This window comes from Toxotes jaculatrix, chromosome 2 (genome assembly GCF_017976425.1).
Source record: "Toxotes jaculatrix isolate fToxJac2 chromosome 2, fToxJac2.pri, whole genome shotgun sequence".
NCBI lineage: Eukaryota > Metazoa > Chordata > Actinopteri > Toxotidae > Toxotes > Toxotes jaculatrix.
This window is the reverse complement of record NC_054395.1, coordinates 26453996-26478731: the sequence shown is the minus strand read 5'-3', so window position 1 is coordinate 26478731 and position 24736 is coordinate 26453996. Positions and strand designations below refer to the sequence as shown.

General features: G+C 43.8%; 1 protein-coding gene across 1 annotated transcript in view; it reads right to left on the bottom strand.

Moving 5' to 3' along the window:
• Positions 1 to 11282: 11282 nt before the first annotated feature.
• The window catches only part of plxna2 (plexin A2), a 164462-nt gene continuing 151008 nt past the window's right edge, over positions 11283 to 24736 (bottom strand). Inside the window, exons 27-32 of the mRNA XM_041050953.1 lie at positions 22078 to 22177; positions 19214 to 19404; positions 18885 to 19054; positions 18517 to 18729; positions 18053 to 18203; positions 11283 to 15262 (exon numbers count right to left, since the gene is read on the bottom strand). Of these exons, the coding sequence (XP_040906887.1) occupies positions 15167 to 15262; positions 18053 to 18203; positions 18517 to 18729; positions 18885 to 19054; positions 19214 to 19404; positions 22078 to 22177 (921 nt within the window). The 3' untranslated portion in view covers positions 11283 to 15166. The remainder of the gene's footprint in view (positions 15263 to 18052; positions 18204 to 18516; positions 18730 to 18884; positions 19055 to 19213; positions 19405 to 22077; positions 22178 to 24736) is intronic.

The window sequence follows — 24736 nt, the reverse complement described above, 5'->3', positions numbered from 1 at the left end:
TGTTCTGTTGCTCTTTATATGGCCCCACTCCTTCAGCCTCTCTCTCCCTGCTCTTTCCACACCCCTTTTCTAACTGCCTCCTGTTAACCCGTTTCCCCTCAGAGCAACCGTCCCGGCTTCCTCCCTTGTCGTTGTGTGCGTGTACACATGTGCAGTGGGCAGAATGAGATAATGAGACGTTAGTGGGTGAAACTAGGCATCTGGTTGGGCCTTCCCTTTGTTGTAGTTTCCTTGTGAAAAAGTTGGCCCCTCTTTTGTGGAAGTTTGTGCACCACTAGCACAACCGCCTCTGCGGTGCGGGGGCCATGGGTGCTCTACAGGAAAGTTTCAAGGGAAGCTTTGGTAAATGAGGTACAGATAAAAGCTGTTTCCACTGGCCTGTCTATGGATGGAACACGCTCTGGCTCAGTATTGATAGAATCAGTAGTCCTATATGAATGAAAATCTGAAATAAAAACATATAGTTATCTGCAACACAACAAACTGCAGCTTAACTTAAGATTTGTAGGTGTTAAAGATACTAAGTGTTTCCTAATTCCATTTTTTTTTTTTTGGAGATGCACCTGGTAAACAGGAAGCACTCCTCCTGCTTCCTACATGTTGTGTACATAGCTGAGAGGCCTGTAAAAGCACATGGCGTCACACACAACGCTTGGCCGTAGTTTTTGTGCGTCCCTGGACAGATGACTAACAGCCTGTAGTGAGTCATCCACTGAACAGCACAAGCACACACGCACGCTTGCATGTACCGTACACGCCTTTTTCAAACGCTGTAACACACACACACACACACACACACACACACACACACACACACACACACACACACACACACACACACACACACACACACACACAATGACATCATGGACAAAACACACATGCAATTTCGTAATCTCACCACATCAGCAGAAAGTGACAAACTGTTGCACTGATGTGTGGTGTGTTATAAGAGTGTGATGTTGGGTGTTCACCGTACATGTTCACACAGACATGTGCTGTTCCAGAGATCCAGGCAGGCCACATCTGGAAGCACTGCAGTCCCACTGCTGGGTTTTTGAGGACTGCCCGGAGGCGTGCTTGACAAACAATGGAACCATATGAGTCTGAACGGAGCCAAGATCAGGCTGGTGTCTGGGAGCGGGTGCTCCTGCTGGTCAACTTGTATGTTTCAGCCCAGATACTTTTTAAAGTTTGGTGAGGAACCACTTGAAATCACGTTCATTGATTAAAGCTGATGCTGCAGTTTCACAGGTCCTACCAATTTTTGGCCAATTTCTAAGCTTTTTGTCTCATGTCTTCTGTGCTGGGGATGCCAGTAAATGCTTGATCTCAATTCTTCTAGATCTCAGTTCAGCTTTTAACATGGATCGCCTGACATCGCCTGGTTCAGGATATTCTGGACCCTCCCTCGATTGGTTCCACTCTTACATTTCAAACAGACACTTCACTGTTTCCATTGGCAGAACATCCTCTGCACCTGCAAATATTTCATGTGGGGTTCCACAGGGTTCAGATTTAGGTCCATTTCTTTTCTGTCTTTATATGGTCCCCACTGGGAAGAATCATTCAAACTCATAACATCTCTTTCACTATAATGCAGATGATGCTCAGGCTTAACTCCCCCTCAGAGTTAACCATTCCTTTTCACTCTGTGATCTAGAAAGAGTCATTTATCATTCAGGCTGGACTACTGTAACTCTCTGTACATAGGTATCTCTCACACCACCATCTCCCATTTATGTCCATCTGTCCACGGTCTCACCCTTACATATATCTCAGAACCTCTAACTTCTTACAGCTCAATCAGGTCCCTCCACTGTGGCATTTTGGCTGTGTCCTGTTCCTGGAAAGAAAAAAAAAAAAAAAGTTGAAGATTTTTTCGTAGCAGCTCCTCAGCTGTAGAATAACCTGCTGGAGGTCATGAGACAAGTTGAGTCTGTTGATGCTTTTATCTGATTCCTTGGGTTTAAAATTGTGTTTGAACTTGTTTCTATGTTCATCTTGTTTAGTTTCCACAACATCAGTTATGCACATTTATGTCTTTATGCTCGTTTGTGTGTACAAATACTGTATGTCTGCCTTTGTGAAGCACTTTTAAAGTGCTATATGAAAGAAATAAACTTCTGAAATAACTTCTCTCCTGGTATGATTTATCTTTGGAAGATAATGTTTGTGTAGTATGGTTAATACTTGTTTGAATGTGAAGCATGTGCCTACACATTTACAGCTGAAGAATCATGATTATCTTAAGCCTAGTGGGGGGGCTTCTTTTCGTCACCCACCCCATCTTACCATTTGACTTATTTTGGTTTATGTGCACAAAGAATCTCTGTGCAGCCATGGGGGCAAAGCCAGGACATCACGAGGATCAGCACATGGCAGCAGAGAATCTGACCCTCAGGGACCTGCTTGAGTTTTGTTTTTTTTTTTTCTGAGGGAGGTTTTGCTGTTTTGTGAGTTTTAGATCCAGCTAGATGGAGCAATCATCTGGATGGAGCCGTCAGTCAGGAGCATGACTGACATGTGACTGTACAGGCTAACAGCCATAAATATGCGGGTAACATTCATGACATTAAAACCTAACATTTTGCTAAAATGCACAAATTTGAGAGCACTGCATGTTGTTGCTGTTGCCCTCATATCATAAAACCATTATATTACAGAGATTTTTTGGGACAGTTCAAAGTGGCATCCGTGCCACAATGAACTAAATCAATTTAAGATGAAAAATGTCAACAAAATTCCTGGAAGTTGAGAGGCTTTCCTGTGTTTCCTTTCCATCAGTGGGACTGGGGCATACAACAGGAAGTGCAGAGGGACTCTATTGGAGAGGTTTCCCAGGCATGGACATCAGTGATGATTTGACCAATAGAGTGTAGGAAACAATGAAAAATCCTCCATCTCTGTGTGATGACACTGGTGGTCATTCTCCATTTAGTCTGATGGGCTCCTCTCCTCCCTCATCCTGTTGAACCACCTCTGCATCTAAATTCCTCTTCTGTTTCCTGCCATTCTCCTTGTGCATGATGTCTCCTAACAGCCAGGGATCCACCCTGTCCAGAAATGTGCAGACAGGCCGAGTGTTGACCCCAAACCCATGAAATAAAAACATGGAAATGTATTTAAATTCGGCATTAACCCTGCAGCCTGTGCTATCTTGGTGTCCTGCCTTCCATGTCAGTTACATAAGACCGTGTGAAGCAGTACCTGGCCAAGCGTTTTAGCATCATAATAGCGGGACAGCACCAGGATCCGGTTTCTCACCAAGTGAGCTGTGTGGAAAGAGAAACACAGGAAGACATAATGAAGGCAGCAACACACTGTAACACAACAGCCAGACTTCTAGCACTCTGGATACTCTGGAGAGTTGATCAATGTGAAGAGCATATCCCACACTCTCAGGTCTGGGGAAGCTCAAATGCGCGGACAATGAAGATCTTACCATGTTCAGAAGAAATCCTGGGTTCAGTTAAAACATTCCAGGCCAAGAAATTTAATAAAGAACTTGATCTCACTTCACCATCAAAACCTAAAAAAAAAAAAAAAAAAAAAAGGGATAAAACCTGCGGCTACAAAGATAGTTTTCAGAACATGATGTCACCATAATGTTATCTTGACACCAGTAAAAATCTTACTGCAGAAAACAGACTGCCAGAGGAGACAGAAGCAAACAGGAAATATGACAGAGGCCTCAACCTTTTTTGTTATTTCATCATGTTCTGGGAAGCTCGAAGAATGTTTCTGTGTAAACACAACTTCACACAAAATAGTATTGGATTCGTGCTGCAGGATCAAGAAACGAAATATCTGATGCACAGTTTCAATAATCTTGTGCAGAGCCAGAGACATTTTCCCTCTCTTATCCGTTTAGTTCTGATATGCATGCCCTGCTCACTTTAATGATTCAGAGGTCTGTGTTGCTGTACTTTCCAAAACACAAAGCGCAATGCCAAAAGCCTCCCTTTTCTTCTCCTCCCACCTTTAACTCTCCTTCATTCTCGCCATTGCCTTGATGCCATACAGATGTTCTTCTTTAGCACTCCCCTCTGGTGGAAGCCTATTCCTATTGTTCATAAAATCAGTCCCCAAGGTACCCACTGACCCAGCCCAGTGCGCAAAGCATGCACGTACTGTGTGCAACATGAGCAGACTGTCATGCGTACTCAGCCTTGGACACATTAAGTTAGTCAACACAGCAACACTTGCAATACTTTTTGGAAAATCCCAGTTCATGTTGATAGCAGAGGCCAGTGTCCTCTCACACACACACACACACACACACACACACACACACACACACACACACACACACACACACACACACACACACACACACACACACACATTCCCCCTCTTTGACTCTGTCTCTTCACAACCTCTCCTCTGAGTTTCCTCTTTGTCCCCAGTTTCCTCGTGTCCTTTCCCTTGTTTTTTTTTTTTTTTTTTTTGAAAAGGGCAAAGTCTACAGGCCTGTAACTAGCCCTAATTGGCTCTGATTGGGTGGCTCGGTAGACATCTTGAAGTGATTTATGCTCAAGGTTGAGAAGGTTGTGAAGGCTGGGAGTGCTTCGGGTCGCTGAGATACTCTGTCATAACCCCAGGAGCTTTAAATCCCCGATCCAGATTTTCTTTGAGTGTATCTATTATGGGTCTATGCATATTGATGAAGAAGATGCATGAGAGAGCCATTGCAGAGAATGAGACCAAAGCATTTAGTACTTCAAAGGGTCTTTTTTTACAGCTCATATTTCACTACCACATATTTTTGATTTGTTTTTCCAGTTTTTGCAATTGTATTGAGCAATCGTTTATTAGTCCTTAATGTCCAAGTTATATAACTATTCTGATTTCTGTTTGCTACAAAAGAAAACAACAAAGATGGCGAAGAGGGAGAAGAACAAGGACAAGAAACGCAAGCACACTACCATATCATTTTCATTAACACTATACTATACTGCTTTGATGTCAGCTTAATAACCTAGCATTTAAACACAGGTTAACTTTCAAGACTGTCCTTTCATCCATCACAGCTGAGAAGGACCACAGCAAACAAAGCGCTGCTGTCTGCAGGATACCAGGAGAGAGCACGCCACCATGGTACTGGCCTCCTGTAAATACATAATAAACTGTGTGTGTTCTGGCAGCACATGGCCAGATGAGCTCCGTGGGATTCATTCATTAGAGCGCTGGCTGCCCAGACTGCTCTCATTACATGTATCTGTTCGATTCATCTCTGCAGCACATTCACATAAGTCAAACTGTCAGCGGTAACTGTGTCATACAGTATAAAACTTGGTAATTCAAGCCAGTTGCAACATTTTGGCCAAAGATTGGTACTGACTGATATTTTGGTCTCTCGGGACCCCGTTAAAATCTACATGAAGTTCAAACAAAATTTGGTGAAACAGATGTTTAACATTTTTTATTATCAGTCCCTTTTTCCACAATTTAAAGGTTTTGAATTTTATTTTTAAATATGTCTCTTATTGAAATGCTGAATGCAGGTACATGAAATTATATTGCTCAAGCAATAATTAACAGTTGTTTAAACAGTTGCAAGTTCCTGTTTCAAGTGGTTTTAGACTTCTGCGCTTGAGTTGTGGGCTTCTTTCTACAAGGAAATTTGACCACAAAGCTATTTCACACATGAACCATGAGATGGCACTAAAAGACCAGGGATTTTAAAACCTTCTCATGCCCACACAAGGAAAAGAGATTTCTGAATGACTCAAATCTGCACTCTTGTGGCAACAGGAAAAAGTAAAAGATCTGCTCTCGTGTTACATTTCCTCGATTTTTGCCATAGAAAACATATGGAATTGACTGATGCCAAACCGTGAACCTGTCAACATGCCATAAATTGAGGTAAAGACGAGAGCCTGAGGAAAATATGAGAGCATGCGAGATGCTTGCCAAAAAGAAAAAAAAAACAGTATTGAGGGGGATCTTAAATAAAACTAAAGTTAGCCAAAGAGGTTAAAGAAGACAGCAATTAAAATAACGGTCTCAGACAAAATGCATCCAGGATCAGATCAGCCGCCCTCCAGACTCTAAGACACAGACTTTTTCATTCAATAGCCCTCTTTAAAACATCTGTAGTGTTTTTTGTTTTTTTTCTTGGGATATGGCAGTGAGTGGTTGTGTGCCTGTATGAGTGTGTATGTTTTGAAGCATGGAGCTATACACCTCACCCCAGTCGTTCTCTGAAGTGTTGCTCTGGGCTCGTCAGGAGACGCTAAGGTCCTGCACATCAAATATTAATTTCACAGAAACTCCTGAGCCTTAAATAATTCTCAAAGAAGTGTGCCGAAAGCAAAGCCTTGCTATCCAAGGCACGTTTCTATCTGGACAATAGATTCAAGAGAGCAGGAGGAGGGAGACAGAAAGGGGGGGGGTGGGTGAGAGAGACAGTGAATTGGATCTATTGTTTTGGCCCATAACAGATGGCTTGCTTTAAGCGTGCAACAGGCAGTGTTTAATGACAACTGATTATTGTTAAAGGAGATTAACAGTAGTGTAAAAATTTAAACTTTGCTTTGAAAAATAAAGATAATGGAAATCAGTGTTAAACATCTCGATTAATAACCTTTTGGACATCTGAACAACCATGAGGGGTTTAGAATGAACCGGTCTGAAAATATCTGATGGATGTTATCTATTGATTTGATGCTCTAAGTCTTAATTTCAAGGTTTTTGAAAACCTGCTTTCATTCTTACTGAAGAGTCTCAGGGCGCAGCGCCTTGTCACTGTGTGTGACAACAACCATCACCTGATCTCATCTGATCTGACCCTGCTCTCATCCAGGCCTGTACTCCGACCACAATTACACCATACCGGATGGATGATCTCGCACTCATTACCCCTCCGTATCTGAGACTCTGACTGAACGAATCTGTCCCCTCTGGTGAGTGTGTGGCAGGTGGTGTGTCGACTTGGCCCCCGCCCCAGTCCTCGGCCCTGGCGCGCTGATAAGAGCTCAGCGTGGAAAATCAGACAGCGGCGCTCTGGCCTTTCAGAAGCGAGCAGGAGAAAATGAGCCATGAAGGAAATCGGAGGTGATTATCTTTATTATCAGCCAGGGGAGTAACCGTGGAAACGGCGACCTGTGGGGTGAGGGTGGGGGGTGTGGCGGGGGAGGGGGGGGGGCGACACACAAGCTGTTCCAGCAGCCTGCCGATTGGCCCATACAAGCTCCAGTGGTAATTAACATCTGCATATGCAAACAAGTGCTCCAGCTAGGGAAATTTGGCAGGCTTTTCTCACCTGCACCCTGCGCCTGAAACCAGCAGGGTAGTTGAGTTTGTGTCACTGTGTGTGTGTGTGTGTGGGTACACAGGGCGCACAGAAACACACACAAAATCAAATTATGTGTGCTCTGTGACTTCATATTCATAACACAACCCTGTTCCCGGGTGCGCTTGTGTATTTTAATGTCGCCATGCATTTGCATTGCAGAAAAATACTTAGGCCTGCACTTTTTTGAACGCACAGTTGGTATGGGTGGACCGGGTCGAATGAACGCCACCCACCTCTTTGTTTTTGCTGCGCCGTGCTAAAAGAGATGAGGCCACACAACGGGAGGCTGTCAGCGGGCCTGCTGGGAGAGCCTCATTACCATCTTGGGGAGCAGGGACGAGTCGCGTCCAGAGAAAGGCACCGTTCCTCAGCTTCGCCTGCTGAGGGGGACAGTCAGAGGAAAGTGGAAGAACTTGTTGTCAGCAAATGTCAGTGTGAAACTTTTTTTTTTTTTTTTTTTTTACACGCCTATGCATGAGTGAAGAAGTTAATTAATAACTGCACAGTTTCCCCTTCCGTACGAACATGTATGTTGGCACAATTCTCAGGTCCCATGCTCCTGATTATGCACCTGTTTGGCCACGTGTGTGCTGCGTTCAAACGTCACGCTATTTACTGTTTGTGCGACGTGCGCGCGCCTGTGTTTGCACGCGCGTGCGCGTGTGAGGTTAACACATGCTCCTGAATGAGTGCCTGACCTGTGAATTATGCAGAGCTCCCACAGACGTGACCAGCGTGTGCTGCACTGTGAAGTCCTAATGAGAGGGAGGCGAGCGGGCGGGCAGGCGAGACGGGCTGCAGAGCACACTGAGAGTGACAGCTCCGGCAGCGGGAAGCCGGACTATAAATAGAACCTGTGCTGAGCGCGTATGACACCTGGATTCGCATTCGCTCGCAAATTTTCCCTCAGACTCAAACTTCCGCCACCACCCGCATCTTTTTTTTTTCTCCCTGTGTTGTGTTCAGCGTCGAGGCTTGGTATCCCTGTTAAACCGTGTCGTTCTTTGTCCAGTATCTGTTTTTATTTTCACCTTCTCCCGCTCGGACGGTCATGTATCTTGGGTTGCATCACCCCTCTCTTCCTCCCGCGGCTCTGCTGTCTGTCTTCCTCCCATTTCCTCGTCACTCGTCTCCTCCATCACCTCCGATCAGTTCAATTTAAACTCCTAAAATTAGAATTTTGAGATGGTATTAATCAATCCAGTCTCACTGCACACAGGGTAGCAAACATTATAGTCATGATTTTACAACAGCATCAAAGCGATGTAAATAATCAGAATGGTCTCTCCTGAGAAGGACATTTACATGCAAGTTTATTTTATGGTCTCCAGCTAGAAGTAACACACTTTATTTACTGGCCAGTACACACTATTACCAAATCCAAGCCTGATTTATCACAGCATAAAGTATATTACAATTATTATTTGTACAATGGCCAATGTTTTACAAGTAAATTTTAATGATTTACGTCCTCAGTAAGAATATATGAACTTGAGTGCCACAGACAGGCTGGGAAAGTCCTTTGAAATACACCCACAGCCGCTTTTAAGCAGTCTTTAAGACAGAAGTGATGACTTGCATGCAGAGATCTAAATGATAAATGGAGTGCAGGCACAGTGTGGTGTGAAGCACCTTACGATGCCCCACATTCAGCCATGCATTTGTCAGGAGCAGCTTGAGTTTTTTTTTTTTTTTTTTCTCAAGGACACTCCGAGTCGTCGCCCATAAATATAACCTATGAGCGCTTGTCAGCCACAACTCTGCAAATACCACAATAGATGGTAATCCAAAACCTTTGATGTGAATTTCAAATCCCCAATTGCAGTGGTTTGCCTCACTTTGCCTTAAGATGATCTCAAACAGATGCAAAGGGAAAACAAAGACCTTTAACAACCATCAGGATCAGAATGAGAAGCACTGATGTCCAAAGAGGTGTCAGGGTTTGTTTCATTGTGAAATTAATACCCGACTATTCTTCGAAATGGAGTTGAAGCCACCCCTGGCATCCTCTTTTGCCAACTCACATTAATTATTTCAGAATTTGCCTTGTAATCCAGGCTGAGAATCCTTCTTGGAACGAATGGGATGTCAGCTTTATGCAACTACTTGTAAAGGCATTACAGGGCGTTAAGTCCCACGTGGATTTGAATTGGTCCCAGCAGTACAGGATTAGAAGCAGCGGGGATTAGACCTTCCCCAGGGGAAATACAGGAGAAGAAGTCACCAAGGGACTGAAGATATAGAATACATACTGCTTGATATACTGGTTGCATCAAGAAGTTGAGTACTCCACCTCCATAAACTGTCAGACTACATCTTTTCATTAGTGTCATGTAGAATTAATGAATCACCACTCCTCTGAACAACAGTGTGTCTATTGCCGCAGGTGTGACACCCTTAGGTGTTCATGTGGTACAAAGTGGTGGTAGCATCATGGTTGCCATTGGTTTTCTCACAGCACGAATGATGACAACAACCAACAATGACAATGACAGTGTGATGCTATTACAAAGTAATGTGGTAGCAAAGCAGTGTTTTGCTCAAGGAGTTCATTTGATGCTTACACGGGCACCTGAACCTCCTTCCTACTTCTCGCTTTCTCTCTCTGCTGACTCATCTGCTCCTTTCTGCTGTTTACTATCTAATAAAAAACAGGTGCATCCAAACAGTGGACAGTTATAAAAAAGTATGAGCTTGTGCTTCAGTGGCCATCTACAGTCGTCCTCTGCGGAATCACTGACCTCGGGGCCATTTCATTCCAGCTAAACACACTGACCCAAGCCTCCATTAGCAACCTAATGTGATTGCAGGGCCCTGTGGTGGTGTAGAGAAGCTGAGCCCAGTATGAGCTAACAGACTTGCATGAAGATAAATGATCACAATTCTGCATGTTACAGCCGTGGTTCATTCTGTTAGCCGCTGGCCAGGAAGTGAGTGGGAAGTAAAGGTTCTCAGGATGAACCCAGAGCTACAAGGGATGGGAGAGATATGACCCGGCGCCCACATGCTGTAGAAGTTTGGGGATGTGCCAGACAGTCGCCTTAGGACAGAGGTTTTCAAACTGTGAGACGCTCTTTCTGAGGCAAATGTATGGCGTGAGGTGAAAGGGACAGGTCTATGCCAGTGTGCTGAAAACAACAGAAAAGGTACAGGAAATTAGATATTGTGGTTTGGCCCCCAAATCAACACAGTCAGCAGTAGCAGCAATGGTGACACACAGCTCATGGAGGCAATTAAGGTACTTCTAAACCCTCAGGGCTGAATTGCCGCAATTTGCTTCAAAATCATACTCCTTCTCTGAGTCACAGCTCAGTCAAATCTGAATACACGGTCATAATATACACACGTTTTTATATTCTGTGCGACTTTCAGATTCTGAGAATATCATTGTCTTTGTTTGTTGTCCGCCCTGAATAAGCATCCGTAAATCTGCTTGGAAATCACAGACAAAAAGACTCTTCTTAAATCTCCAGATCTTGCCTGAGAAACAGGTTTTTACGTTTTCTTCAGGATTGAAGTATTCCAGTCGAGTCAGTTTTATTTATATAGCGCCGAATCATAACAGAAGCTATCTCAAGGCACCTTTCATATAGAGCAGGTCTTGACCAGGTGGCTGGGTGGGTGAGGGGGTCAGGCCTGCAAGAACATAGCACAGTTCAGGTTCCACATAACAACAGCAAGACTATAAATAATAACACAATAGTAGGAATAGTAATAGGACTAATAACAATAAAAACAATAACAATAGTAGAACTGATGATAATAAGACTAATAGCAGGACTAATATTAATAATTAATGACACTGTAGGTGGCCCACCGCTGTCGGCCCAAACTCCACAGCTCCGAGCGCAGATGTACCTGCAGAGAGAGACAGCAGAAGAGAAGAGAGTCAAGAAAGCATTCCAGCATCTATTTGTCTAAGTTGGAAAGTTGTGCAATAAAAAGGACATGAATACAGATTTCATCTCTATGCAATTTTTAACCAGCAAAGTTTAATTATATATAACAACAGTACAAAGTGAATCCTTGGCTTGCAAAATAGGTGTGCTTCATATTTACAATAGGTACACAATAATATATTATCATAACAAAACCAAAGCAAATAAAAAAACAAGAGAACAACCTTATTTTAAATACTTTAAGTTTCTTACAATTTCCACAACACTTTTAAAAAACAAGAAGAACAGACAGCCATTATTATCATCATCATCGTCATCATCATCATCATCATTGCCAGTAATTACTATTTTACAGAACTCCAGTGTCTACAAAGGGTTTGTTTACAATGTGTTTAAAATGGAAGGATACTCATTTTATACTTGGTGATATTTTTGACTTGAGATTAATACATCGATCTGGATTTCAGTTCATTTGTCTGATGCCATAAAACGAACAAAAAAAAGCTTTGTTTTATATATAAGGAATGATGACATGTGCCAGTCACAACCACAAAACACCATCTCTTCGGCAACACGTTACACCGAGAGCAAAAAAGTGCACAAAGCATCTTCAATTTGCGATCAGCTCGAGCTGAATTGAGGTTGTGTTTTATGAGCATCTATCCACATCACAACTGGCAGTCAAATGGGATTCTGCGCTGCAGAAAGAGTAAACAGACTTCCCTCTTCTCAGTTCAAACTGAATTAAAAAGGTTCCCAGAAACGAGTGCACAGCATGGAAACAAGCTATTATTTAGTAACAAAAAAAAAATCTCTTTCACAAAAAAAGGTGCATTCAGCTGTGATTTAAGACGTGTACAAATGGGCTTTGAGGAAGAATTACTGTTAGACTAATGACGACGCAGACTGATATGGAATACCAGGCAGAACTAAAGCATTAATTAAAATGCATGCAAAAATCTCACACAAGACTAAAGGAAATGATATAAATGATCTCTGAGAGAAAAAAAAAATCAAAGCCACTCTCAACTAATTTGTGTGCCTCTGATTATGTTTGTCACAATTCTGAATACAGAGGGGGAACTCATCTAAGAGCTGGAAGGACTCTAATAAACATACATTTCATCCCTTGGAAAAGGAAAAGGCATTTAGGTCCTGTTAAAATAAAAAAAACAAAAACAAAAAAGCATTACTCCATACAAGCAATGTGAGGTATGAGGAGGATACAATTCTATTCGCTGAAATTGGGAAGACACCTTAATCAAAAGGAAGAAGCTTTATGTTTTGTGTATGTACTGTATGTGCGCCATTTTGTACCCATTGATGTTCACTGGGGGGGGGGGTTAGGGAGCGAGGAGGTGCTTTTTCAGATGAGGGAGCAAATTACGGCTACTCTTACCCCTTCTGCCCCCACTGGCCGGGCTCAGTAATAGCATGTCAATCATCGCCTCATCCTACATTTCTCCTTGCCTGCTAGTTTGATGTTTTTTCTTTTTTTCTTTCCATCTCCTGATCACACTGTGCACACAACTGACTCAGATCAAAGAGCAGCTTCAAAGCCGGAGCAGGAAACTAGAGCTAAAGGGGTTCTCTCTCTTTCTACCTCTCCCTCTCTCCTCGTTTCTCGACACTTCTCTTCAAACAGCTCAGGAAAAGTGAGCGCTGAGCGAGGCAATGTCTGCCTGAGCCGGGCCGTACCCTCTTCACCTTTCCCTTTACTTTATCTCGCTAAGACAGTTCGCAGCAGAGTGCCTGGGCCAGGTATCACTGAAAAACCACCGGGCTCCGAAGCACTGAAAGGACTGTGCCCGAGTCGAGGACTAATAAGATCAGGAACGGTAAGCAGGTGGGTATCTAAGGCCACAGAGAAAAGAAGCACCTTCCACCCACTCCTGGTGTTTGTCACGCTCTCAACACACACAATTGCAGTACACTGTACAAACCTTTAATACTACCTATTTTCAAGTACTTGATGTAAACAACAAGCAAATATATATCTTGGAAGAAAATGAAACCACCTATCCAGAGGACGGAATCTACAGTTTGTTGTCATCCAGCTAGAAGGTTGGAAGGTTACATCAGCCTTTTAGCATCTGACTGTTTGGTGTAAGTCAGGAGACGCATCCACGGAACATGAAAAGTACTCTGTCTTCTGTCTGTGTTTTTCACGCTCTTGAATCCTTCCTCATCCGGAGATCTCGTCTCTCCTGCTTATGTTTCGTACCTTTCGTGACTTTTTAAAACTCGCCATTCCAGTTATACAAGCTTCCAACATTAACCGGCTCCACATTCCAATATGAGAGCTTCTCTGTAAAGCATAAACCGATTTTTGACACATTAGTGAAGAATCTGAAACGACAGGATCTTTTGGCACTTGGTCAAACTAGACCCACGCAGCTAGGCTTCTTATTGTCTGTGTGGAGAAATGGGTGGTGGTTGGGTAAGATCTCTCATCAGCTAACATCTCAACTGGCCAGCTAGAACTGGCATGGCCCATTGGCACTTGATAAAATCAAAGATGGACCATTAAACACTTCTGATGTGTGACAGCATGCATGCAAAGAACACGTAAAGTTGATCAAGTTGCCAAAGGGATACAAACAGTGGATATATAATGGAGAGTTTTAGCCTACAGACACCAACTGGTCTTGCCTGGTATCTACTAACTGCTAGCTGTGACAGCCACAATGCAGACGATACACGCTCTCCAGTTTCGAGAAGTGATTTAAGGTAAACAATGTTTGGGAAGTAGCTGGACGGGCTGGAGCCAGGATGGACAAATGGAGCTGTTCACTCGACGAGCTGCAGAAAATAGCTATGGAGCTCAGTTCAACTGAGCCGCTTTCTGTTAGCAAAACTCAAAAAGACATACAATCAAACAAACAACAAATAAAAAAAAACATTTTGTACATTCACATACACTGATTGGCAAGTATCGACCAGTACATACACAGATGACCGAACTGCTGAAGAAAGCCTTGGACACCAGAGTGATGCTGATTTAAGGTCATCTCCTAAATACACTACAGACTTCGTCTCTGTCATCCTCAGTTTAGGTGCAAGCATGCTGGCTGAACCGTGACCACCACGAGTGGAGTTCATTTGACTCTTGGTGATGAGCCCAGGTTTCATGATTTCCTGTACACTTCTGATTGGACGGAGAGCAGACGTTTCGTCCGTGTCACGTGAAGCATCAGTCTGAGGAGGCAAGGAGTGAGAGAAGACATGGACCATGGCCTGTAATACTACCACACCACCCTGATGGAGTGTTACACTCTTCATGTCTTTGTACAACAACACTTACAGCATCCCGGGTGGTTATTTCAACTGCAACTGATAATATTCAAATGTACAAGTACAAAAATAAAATCTGAGAAATCTGAATGCAAACTCAGCTGTCCAACACGAGATCTGCTCCTGTGCTTCTCGCCTTTTTGTCTCCACTTCACACTCAGATGTGAGTTTCTGACTGAGTGGAGAATAAATCTGTTTCTCCATTTGCTCTCACAGTCTTTGCAGGAGTCTTCCTTAGTATGATACAAACACACACACACACACTCACGCACGCATGCACACGCACGCACACACACACACACATGCACAACATACAATTTCCTGTCAAACTGAGAGAAAATTTCCTTTGAGAAAAAGAAACAAACAAAAAAATAAATACAAGACATGTTGTTGCCTTCTCTGCTGCTGTTCCTTCCTTATGCCATTATCAGCTCCAGCTGCAGGGCCTCTGTCGCAGTCTGTGGGCACTTAGCTGGTGCCGCCGTGAAAGGAAAGAGCGAGTATTACAAATGAATGCAGTTGTATGTCTGTCCGGCTGTGAATACAGAGATCCCAGGTCTGGTTCGTGGTGGTAGCTTCCCACGATGAGAGGTAAGTAATGCGGGACCATTATGGGAGGTCCAGTAGAGACTGTGGTTCTCTCTCTCTCTCTCTCCTTCAGCAGGGGTCACTCTCAGCTCTCAAGGGACATAGCAGAGATGAGCTGCTCCACCTTGTAGGCCAACCTCTGCTTCCTTGCCTGTTCATCCTGCTCCAATGCAGCTGTGATCTGTGTAGAACAAAAAAAAATCCTGTCATGATTACATGTTGTTGGTTATGATACACTTACAGAATTAGGCCTGATGGCATTTAATAGAGAGTAATAGGTGCTTGCTTTGGTATACAAAACCTACAATTACAAATGTATTCTTATGGGGTATAGCGTGTATTTTTAGATTTCTATATGGACATCACATGAAAGAAAAAGAAAAGAATTACATCATTGCCTTTGTCTTTGACAACACTGAGAAATATTTGTGTATTAGCCTTTCCCGTTTTATCTTCTGAGCCCCATCTTGTAAATTTGGCATTTGTCAAGTTGGGTTCAAAAGGGATTCAGACAGGCTTTCCTCCTCGCTCTCTCATCTAGTGTCTGCCTTGTCAGGATGAATCTATGTCAGAGTGACACCAAAATACATGGCAAAGGCCTTTAATATGAAAAAATACTACAATATGCCTTCATCACCTTTGAAATGGATCTCTGTATCCAAATGCTGCAGCCATTATTTCAACATATGATTTGCTCCTGTGTACGTGTTTGCTACAGTAGATTGATTTCACACCAGACTGGGGTGCACAGTTTGACTCAATAATTGATCATTTAAACTAAATAATTTATTGGCCCCTCTTATGCAATGTGTAATTTAAAACAGTCTGAGGTAAGAGACAAATAATGCATGAATATGGAAGAAAAAGTGCCACCCACAATGCACCATTTATCCATGTTGGGTCACATTTTAGATTACAAAAATCATTTTACTTTTACTTGTTCAGTTTTTGGTTGCCTGTCCATACTCAGGGTCACTCAGGGACTGTGTCAGCAAAGGTAGGAAAATACATCAGCCATATTAATAAAATATCTGGTTTGTGGAAGCATTTTGTCAACCGAACTCTCAAGTTATCCACGGCTGTAAAATAACACGCTGTACTATGTTTATTCTTGTACTTTCAGATATTTTATAAGGACTATCGTGTCTCAGCTGATGGGAATGTCATTTTGGTGCCAAAGTCTTTCCGTCCTTCAGCCAATCAGAACCACAATATTAATTTTCAGGAGTTTGGTTTTGCCAGGCTGTGAGCCCTACAGTCTTTTATGCAGTAAAAATTACTAACTGCTTTTTGAGAACATGCCACATTCTTGTTCTCTTTTTTTTTTGTACAGCATGGCAGACCTTTGTTTGCTGCCTGTCCTGCTGCAGAACACAGTATCTGCCTGCCCACCTACCGTCTTCCACTCATCTGCTTAAGTGCTCTTAAAGGCTGGCAGCTACAGGCAGAGCGTTTCCTCCTCCTCATCGGGCCAGATAGCAATCTATTATTAATCTGTAGCACTGTATGCAGGTGCAGCTCCCACTGCCATCTCCCAAATCCATCTAAGTAGGCTGCAGCTCTGGCCTGGTTAGCCTGACACACAGCCCTCTGAGCAGGGCTGAGTGAGAATGAACAACTGTTAACGGTGCTGAATGAGGTTTTACACACTGCACTCTGAGAGACAGCAGACACTGCAGGAGTGATGAGCTACAGGTGTAGGGTGCATGTGTGCAAAAGGAGTGTGTTTGCACATGTCTCTATGCATGTGTGCACCCGACAGCTACAACTGCAGAGGCAGCAAAAGCGAGTGTATGAAATTCATGGAGAGCAAAGGCAGCAAAGGGGAAGCTGACTGGATAATGGGTAAAAAGAGGAGGAATGTACAGGAGGAAGGAGGGAGAGATAGAGAGCACGAGAAAGAGAGAGAGAGAGATACTGTGGTCCAACATAAAGGTCAGGCTAATGCTTCCCAGAGGAGGAGCTGACATTAGAAGCAGAATGTCTCCATGAATGCTCTTTCTCTTCCTTCCCTATCTTCCTCCCTCCGTTTTTATGCTTCCTGTGATCTGACAGAGTGTGTGTGTGTGTTGCCTATGATTCTGCTCACGAGAGCCCTATATACCAGATAGCCCACTCTAACTCCGCACAGGCGAAAGGACACAGCAGCATGCTGAGAGCTTGTAGACATTCGCTTTCTACTCCACAGATCAGACACACCACCTTGTTAAGCTCAGGTCTCACTAGACCTCTGGGCTTTGGGGGAGTCTACTGAAGACTGTGAGCTGACCTCACTAACCTTTGCCAGATATGAATGGACTGGGAACACCAAAGGCAACATATACGTACATTAAAAGTGTGTGGGGTAAATTTGTGGCACGCCTTTCGTTCAATTTGCGCTCAAAATCTGTCCGCAATTAGCGTCTGATTTACCGAGGCAGCAGCTCCTTACGCAATCAACGCTTGGCACTGCCCTCCAGGTAAAACCTTCAAGTGAAGGAGCTCAGTGAGTAGTTGAGAGGAGGGATTTGTGTGAGATCGCCAATCTCAGAAAAGAAACTGGGCTGCATGGAAATGCAAAGTAAGGAAATGAACAACATTCCAAAACATTTAATAAGGGGCACAGGGCACAGTTCAACTGCACCGGAGTAAAACTGATACACGAGAAATTATAACCTATCAACAAAACTAACAAGTTTACATCTTCTCTTTGTTTGGTGTTATAAAATACGTTTTATTTTAATTACACTTCTCATTCACTTTCTTTCTATTCCGTTTTTTTTTTCCTACCACCGTCCCAGGATCAGGATTTTTTGACCCTCGTAAACTGTGTGAACCTTAGTGATTTCTGCAGAACGCCGCCACACTTTTCATATCTCTTCCCCCCATTTGTGTGATTCTCTCACAAATGCACGTAAAAGAAAAGCAAAACAACTGTGCTCATATTCGGCGTGTGCGAGCAAATACATGCGCGTATGCAAATAGCACCAACCTCCTCACTGTACTTGCTGACGTAGGAATAGATCTCATTGAGAGCACTGAGCATGTTGAACTCTGTGGAGTGGAGTCTGGCCTGTTCTGCCAAATAGGCATTCATGTCCTGGTCACTAATGGATGGCAGCCTGCTGATGTCGGCGTAGTACCTGGGTACGGAGACAAGGGGCAACACTTGGCATCACTGATACAGACTCAGTCAATGAAACAGCTCAACTGAGACCCACATTCTTAATAGTCAAATTTTTAAGCCATAATATCACTTTCACCAACAACGCATGCCTGCTAACAGTCACTCACAAAAGGCTTTTTACAGAATCTGGTTGAGAAGTGTAGACAGGAAGAAAGAGAATTATGAATCAATTTTTTCCAAAAGATCACAGTTTTGATTTTAATAGGATACAAAGGAGATGTGACAGAGTGGATCAGAGTCGTGTAAAAAGTGACTGTGTCAGCTCCTACCTCTCTACCCAGCTCTTGTAATTGGGGATATCTTTAGCGTAGAGCAGCTTATTGGAAGGGGAGTCTTTGCCCAGGCGGTGCTCTGATGTGGAGCAAGAATCCATAAAGGTCTGGGCTACTACAGACAGACAGGCGTCCGTGATGCTGCTCTTATGGATGTCAAACACAAACTGAGGGTTTTTGATCACGTTCACCCAGAAACGCAATGGAAGGCTGGAAGACAGAGACAAAGAGAATAAGTAAGAGACAGAGAGACGTTACCTCACTCGGTCAGCGAATGGCATCATGTGACATAAGAAGAGCTGTATCATGGTGCAGAGACGTGCTTGTGTGACATCCCTTTTGTGTCTTTAAAAGAAGGTCCTTACCAGTTGCTTTTCCACGTGTGACGTACGTCTGTGTCATGAATGGCATGTTTGTCTGCCTGCTCATCCAGGAAGTCAAACATGTATTTGATGGCCAGGGGGAGAGAGCTCCCCCTGTGAACCGTACTGAACAACGTCTCAAACAGATCGTCAACAAATTTTTGTAGTGTGCCCTAGGAGAAGGAGGAGAGAACATCGAGATTAGCAATTCATGAACAGCAAGAGAGAACGTACACTCCAAAAAACACAAGCCCGAGTGCAGTAAAGTCATGGAAAATGTAAGCTAACTGAGCGTGTGCTGGATTGAAGTGTATGGGAGAACACCGACGTACCTTGGTAGCGAGTAGCCTGGTCAGATAAATCTCGGAGACCATCTTGCTACCGCGGTCTCCTTCCTTCTGGTCACCGTGTTCGTGGTTCTTCACCAGATGCCACACCTTCACACCACTTTCCAGATCAGGGGTGATCATGGGAGCACGTGAACGAAGGCTGTCGGGACTGCCCGTGTAGCGGAATGACGAGTCTGTCCAAAAAAAAAAAAAGAAGCAAGAGAGAGAGATACAGAATTATCAGTAAGCCTAAATGACTGTGATTACAAAAGCCTCCCTTTGGTGCAGCATCATGCAAATTAAGCATACACCTAAAACAGCACACCCACACATACTCACACCAGGATACGTACACACACACAGCACCTCTCTCATTTTCACCCCTCCTTTGTAACTCATTACAAAGCTGAATCCTCAGCACACCTCCTTCTCTAAGTCGTGCGGTGAGGGAAATTGCAGTGGTGGATAATTTCATAGAACAGCAGAGTAATGAAAGGGAGGGGAAGTTGTGGTCCCTGGCATTGCATTGATTAGTGGTAGCCCTCTTGTAACTGGAATCCTAGATGACACACAAGACGGGTGAAAACCTGTTTTTCCTACATTACATTACACTGTGCAGGACAGAGACATTTACAAAACGCTACATATTTATTCTCTGTTTCCTGTCTGTCCTGAATTATTTGAAAATTATTTGCTTCTTTTCTCTTTCATTCTCTGTTCCTTTCCCTTACTTATATAATCCCTGACTCACTGGCTGAGACATGGTTGGCTCCTCTTAAAAGCACTCATAATTGGCTCTTCCCTGCCACACTGTGTCAATGCCATGTTGAAAACATCCCTGTCACACTCTAATCAATACATCAAAAGATCCCTAATTTGTTAAGCACTGAAGCCACCCTCCTTCATCCATACATCCTCCTAGGCTCTGCTTTTGTTTTCCTGCCTCCTTGCTCTTCACTCAGTCAGAATGATGCTGGTTTCAGTTTCCCTAATTAGCCGGCATCCTTACTCCCGGCAGCTGGCTCTCTAGAGATTCAGGATCTGAAGATCTCAATGAGGATCTTTCTCACCTGGCTTCAAAAGCTGAGCGGAACAACAAAGCTTTTTGCAACCGTTACAGCCACTTACACCTTTCAAATAAGACCAACTCGTGCCTCTGGAGTGGCCATGAGGGACCACGGCCTGAGTAAGGGGGTTTGAATATATGTGGCTCTGTGCAGGGTGGATAGAGGTCCTAAATCCTATCTTAATCCAGTCACTGGTTTTTACTGCTCTGCAATTTCTTCGTCCCCTCCATCTTCCCTGCACACTCGGCCTTTTCACAGCTCCCCTAACACTAGGGCCTGCAGCCCTTCCCTCTTTTGCTGCAGTCCCTGGCTTCTGGACACATCCAGGCAGCAGGGGAGAGTGTTCGCACTGATTTTAAGGCTGGGTGGGGGGGGGGTTGCTGGTGGCGTAAATTGAGTCAAGATGCTAAGTGTTGAACGTTAAATTGGTATGAATCCATCAGCAGGTGTCGAGGTGCAGCTGTGCCTGCTGTGCCAACACATGATTGATGAGGGACGGTCCCATGCCAGCAGAGCTTCTGCTTTCTATGCCACACATATCCAGCCCCAGTGCCTGAGCAACCGCAAAAAAAAGAAAAAAAAAAACAAAAAAGAAAGAGAAACTACAACCTCTCAGCTGCTTACTGCAGTTTCATGTCACCACTACCTCGGCATAAAACTCCAGATTAAGGCAAATTAAGCTATGACATTAAAATAACAGCATAATGCATAGCAGGATTCTTCCACTTGGTTACAGTATACCTGCTTATACTGCTTTAGTCATCTATCATCTTCTTGTCTCTTCCCACAACCATTCTGGTGTTTTGTTTAAAAGAGAGCAGCGACTGAGCGCTCGGCAATCTTCTAAAGGTCATCATAGCTAATCTTCATCAGCTCTGCTGCGAATGTCACTCCACATTATTTTACAGTACGTACACTGAAGATAAAGATCTTTCACTGAATGTCTTCAGGTATCTACTGTTTCCAACATCTCTTAATGAGACCTGCACTCGCTTGGAGGGAGAAGCTAACTCTTTTTCCGTGTTAGGCAGTTTAAAAGCAGTGTTGACTTTCTATCCCCAATCCTGATAATTGGCCATGTTCACTTATCTTTTTCTGTTTGTGTGAAGTATCATTCACAGAGAATAATTAGCAATCACAAGTTGCCTAGTGCTGCTGTGTGTCTGGAATAGGACCAGATTTGGCACCGAGCAGCACAAACTACAAGCACATCTGAAGTATGTGTGTATTTACGCCTATGCGTGTATAGGTACTGCACGCGTGGGTGCAAGTGTGTGTGCAACTAGCAGGCCACTGTGTCTTGCTCTGAATGCATCTTCATTACAACAATATCATGGCTTTAAAAACAAACAGTTACTCTGCCGCTCATTCGCCCATTTTCTTCACTTCTTTCTGACTCGATTTTTTTCCATCCTTGTACCATCCAACTGAGTTTGGACCTGAACTGTAAGGCAAACTGCAGAGCTCACAGTTGGAGAGAGAAAAAGGCTGCAATCCCACCCACCCCCTCTGCAGCAAAAAGAAGAAGAGCACCTCCGCACAGAGCTGACCCTTGCTTTGGGTAGAGTGAATTTGGCTTTGTTCATAACTGAAACAACAGCTAATAAAAAAAACACATTATGATGTGTTTGTGCAGCAACAAGAGCAACAAGACTAAATTTGCATAGAATTAACTATTGATTAACTGTGCAAGTCTTTCTGTAATTGCCTAATATACACGCTGCACGGCATTTTGCAATCAATGTAAATCACGCCAAAGCCACAACAAGGGAATGAAAAGAGCAATCTGGTCTAACTCACCATATCTGCTGATGGAGGTGCGTGATATGCTGGCTGAGGAAGGGATGTTGTACGATGAGGTCTGTTTCGGCACCAAAGCCACAACGCAGCGGTCTGACACCTGTGTGGAGAGACGCATGCAACATGAATCTGCTGGCATCACATTGTTTTGATCATTTCCATACTGTAATTAGAACAGGGTGCTGTGTTGATTCTAAAACTAGTTTTTTTCCTGAAGAATGTCTATGTTGAAGTAAAAAGTAGACTGCAGGAGGGAATGTTAGGCCCTTAGTGTATAATCCCATAAACAAAACTCCCAAACTCCTTCACAACCCATCCCTTCCTGTCATATCTGTGCTCCCTGCTGTTCTCTACCACAGCCCCTTGGCTTTTTGTTTCAGCAGAGCAGAGTGCTGTGGCTGCATGATGGCTGTACTCAACACGACTGTCATTGTCATCCCCTTCACAAACATTAGAGACATGATGTAAACTTTGGAACAAGGACAAGATGCTAAGAGAGAGAGGAAGAGAGAGAGAGAAAGAGAGAGAGAGAGAGAGAGAGAGGGAAAGAGAGAGGAGAAGGGAAAGGAAGACTGTCAGAAGGAGAGACTAGAATGCTGAATGTCTCATCTTGTGTACACCCTTAAAGGAAATGGGGTACGTAGGTATAATAATAGCATTAGAGAAGCATGGAGTCAGAGTCAAAGAGAAAGAGGAAGAGAGGAGGCAGTGTAAAAGATGGTGTCATGAATAAGAGACAGACACTGAGGTTCATCCTCTTCCCCTTGTGTGGTTTATATTTACAAAGGGCTCTTGGCTCCAGTCACTTCTGATAATCTCAGAAAAACTCATGCAACCAACACTAGAAAGGACGTCCCCAAAATCTATTTTATAAGATGAGTCTTAACCGAGATCTAACAGCGTCAATAATTAATCACGAAATGTGAATTCAATTACGGTTAATCTTTAAAATGCTAGTATTGTTAGTACACCAAAACATCACGTTTTAGAAAAACACAAAACACAGCAAACAAAACTTGAGGTTCTTTTCTGAAAGCCAAAACAACAAACAGCTTGTTGGCTGGCATTTACAGCCCACCCTGAGGAGGGATTTCTGCTTCAGACCCAGCAAAGAAAAACTGACGAGCCTCCAGTGGAGAAATAAACAAAAGGCAAATGCCAGGCTCCAAAAGGAATACCTCAAAGAATCTATAGAAAAAGAGAAAACTCTTCTGTTCATTTGTTTTAGCAGGAATCGGCTTTTTTCCATCCCTTGTTGGAGAATAAGCTGCTGGGTGTTGGGATGGAGATATACAGAATTCCTCCTCACTCTTGAGAGTCAACGGCCTCTCATCATCTCTCAGTCTTGTCCTCACCCCTTTCTCCCACTCTTCTCAAACTAATCTCGGCTGTGTCATTAGTTGGAGTTGCCATCTGGCCTCTACTGGCCACACTGGAGAGACACTTGAAACTGGGGATGAAATCAGGAGGAATCCTCTTAAAGATGCAGCTCTGGCGCCCAGACCTCTTGGAGAGAAATGAAAAATGGTCTCTCTAACCCCCACCCCCACCCCCACCCACAACTAAGGTCTGTGACCCTTCTCTCTCCTTCTCATTTTTCTCCGCTTTCCTAAACCTAATTTCTATGGCCTCTCCATCCTATAGCCTCCTCTTGGCTGATGATGCTCGGACCAACTCTAATCCACCAACAACGTGGACTTCTGTGAAGTTTCCACCACTATTGCTGTGATACATTTTCTCTGGGGAGCATGAAATAGCTTCTCTGCCCCCCCCTTGCCTTTACGCCTCCCTCCATCTCTCTCTCTCTTTCTCTCTGCTTTTTATGGCTGACAGAGAGGCTACAGCAAAGATTGGTCCCTGTGATAGAGTAAATGATTGAAGGCGTGCAGATTCGCCCTTCAGGGATAATCCAGTGTGGGGCTGATAGTGGGCAGGTGTGATAAGGGCTGTGGGCCCCGCCTGTGATAAGACCTTCCATTAGACAGCGCAGAGCCGACCAGACAGCAGAGTGTGGTCAGCCTCTATCTTTCTTTTCTCAGCCCTCCCAACACAACCCGCAGACCTGGTCCTAGCCTGATTCCCCTTGGTGTCCCTTCTCTTCTGGATTCATGCCCTCAGATCATAATGCTTATCGTACCTGTCGACTCTGCCCGGTAGCTTAGGAACACACAGCCTGTGCATATGGGCAACTGTCGCCAGGAATGTGTATATAACCCTCTTGGGCATTACACAGTATCTTTTGAAGAGTTTAATGCCAATTTGCCAGACCTTCTGACAGAATTTAAGTTGTGTTTTAACAATGAAATGTGCCATTGAAGAATCAGTGTGAGTTCTATAGCAACTACAGCCGTTGCTAGTGGAGATATGTCTCAGGGCACAGCGGCAGTGCAGGATTAATCAAATATGTCTCTCCTCTTCAATGGAAAGGACTATTTGTTAAAGATATTTACTCAGAGAATATTCTTCCTCATAAAAACCTCCATATCCCCACCTGTCTGGGACGTGTATTCAGGTTTACAACGTGGACCAGCGAGCCAAGACGGCAACAGCATTTGATAAATGAACAGATAGCAATGTAGTAGTATCTGCTGTGTCTGGGGCAATTGAAAATAGCCCAAAATGCCCCAAGTGATGTCTGCGAGGTGGGTAACAGGATCTA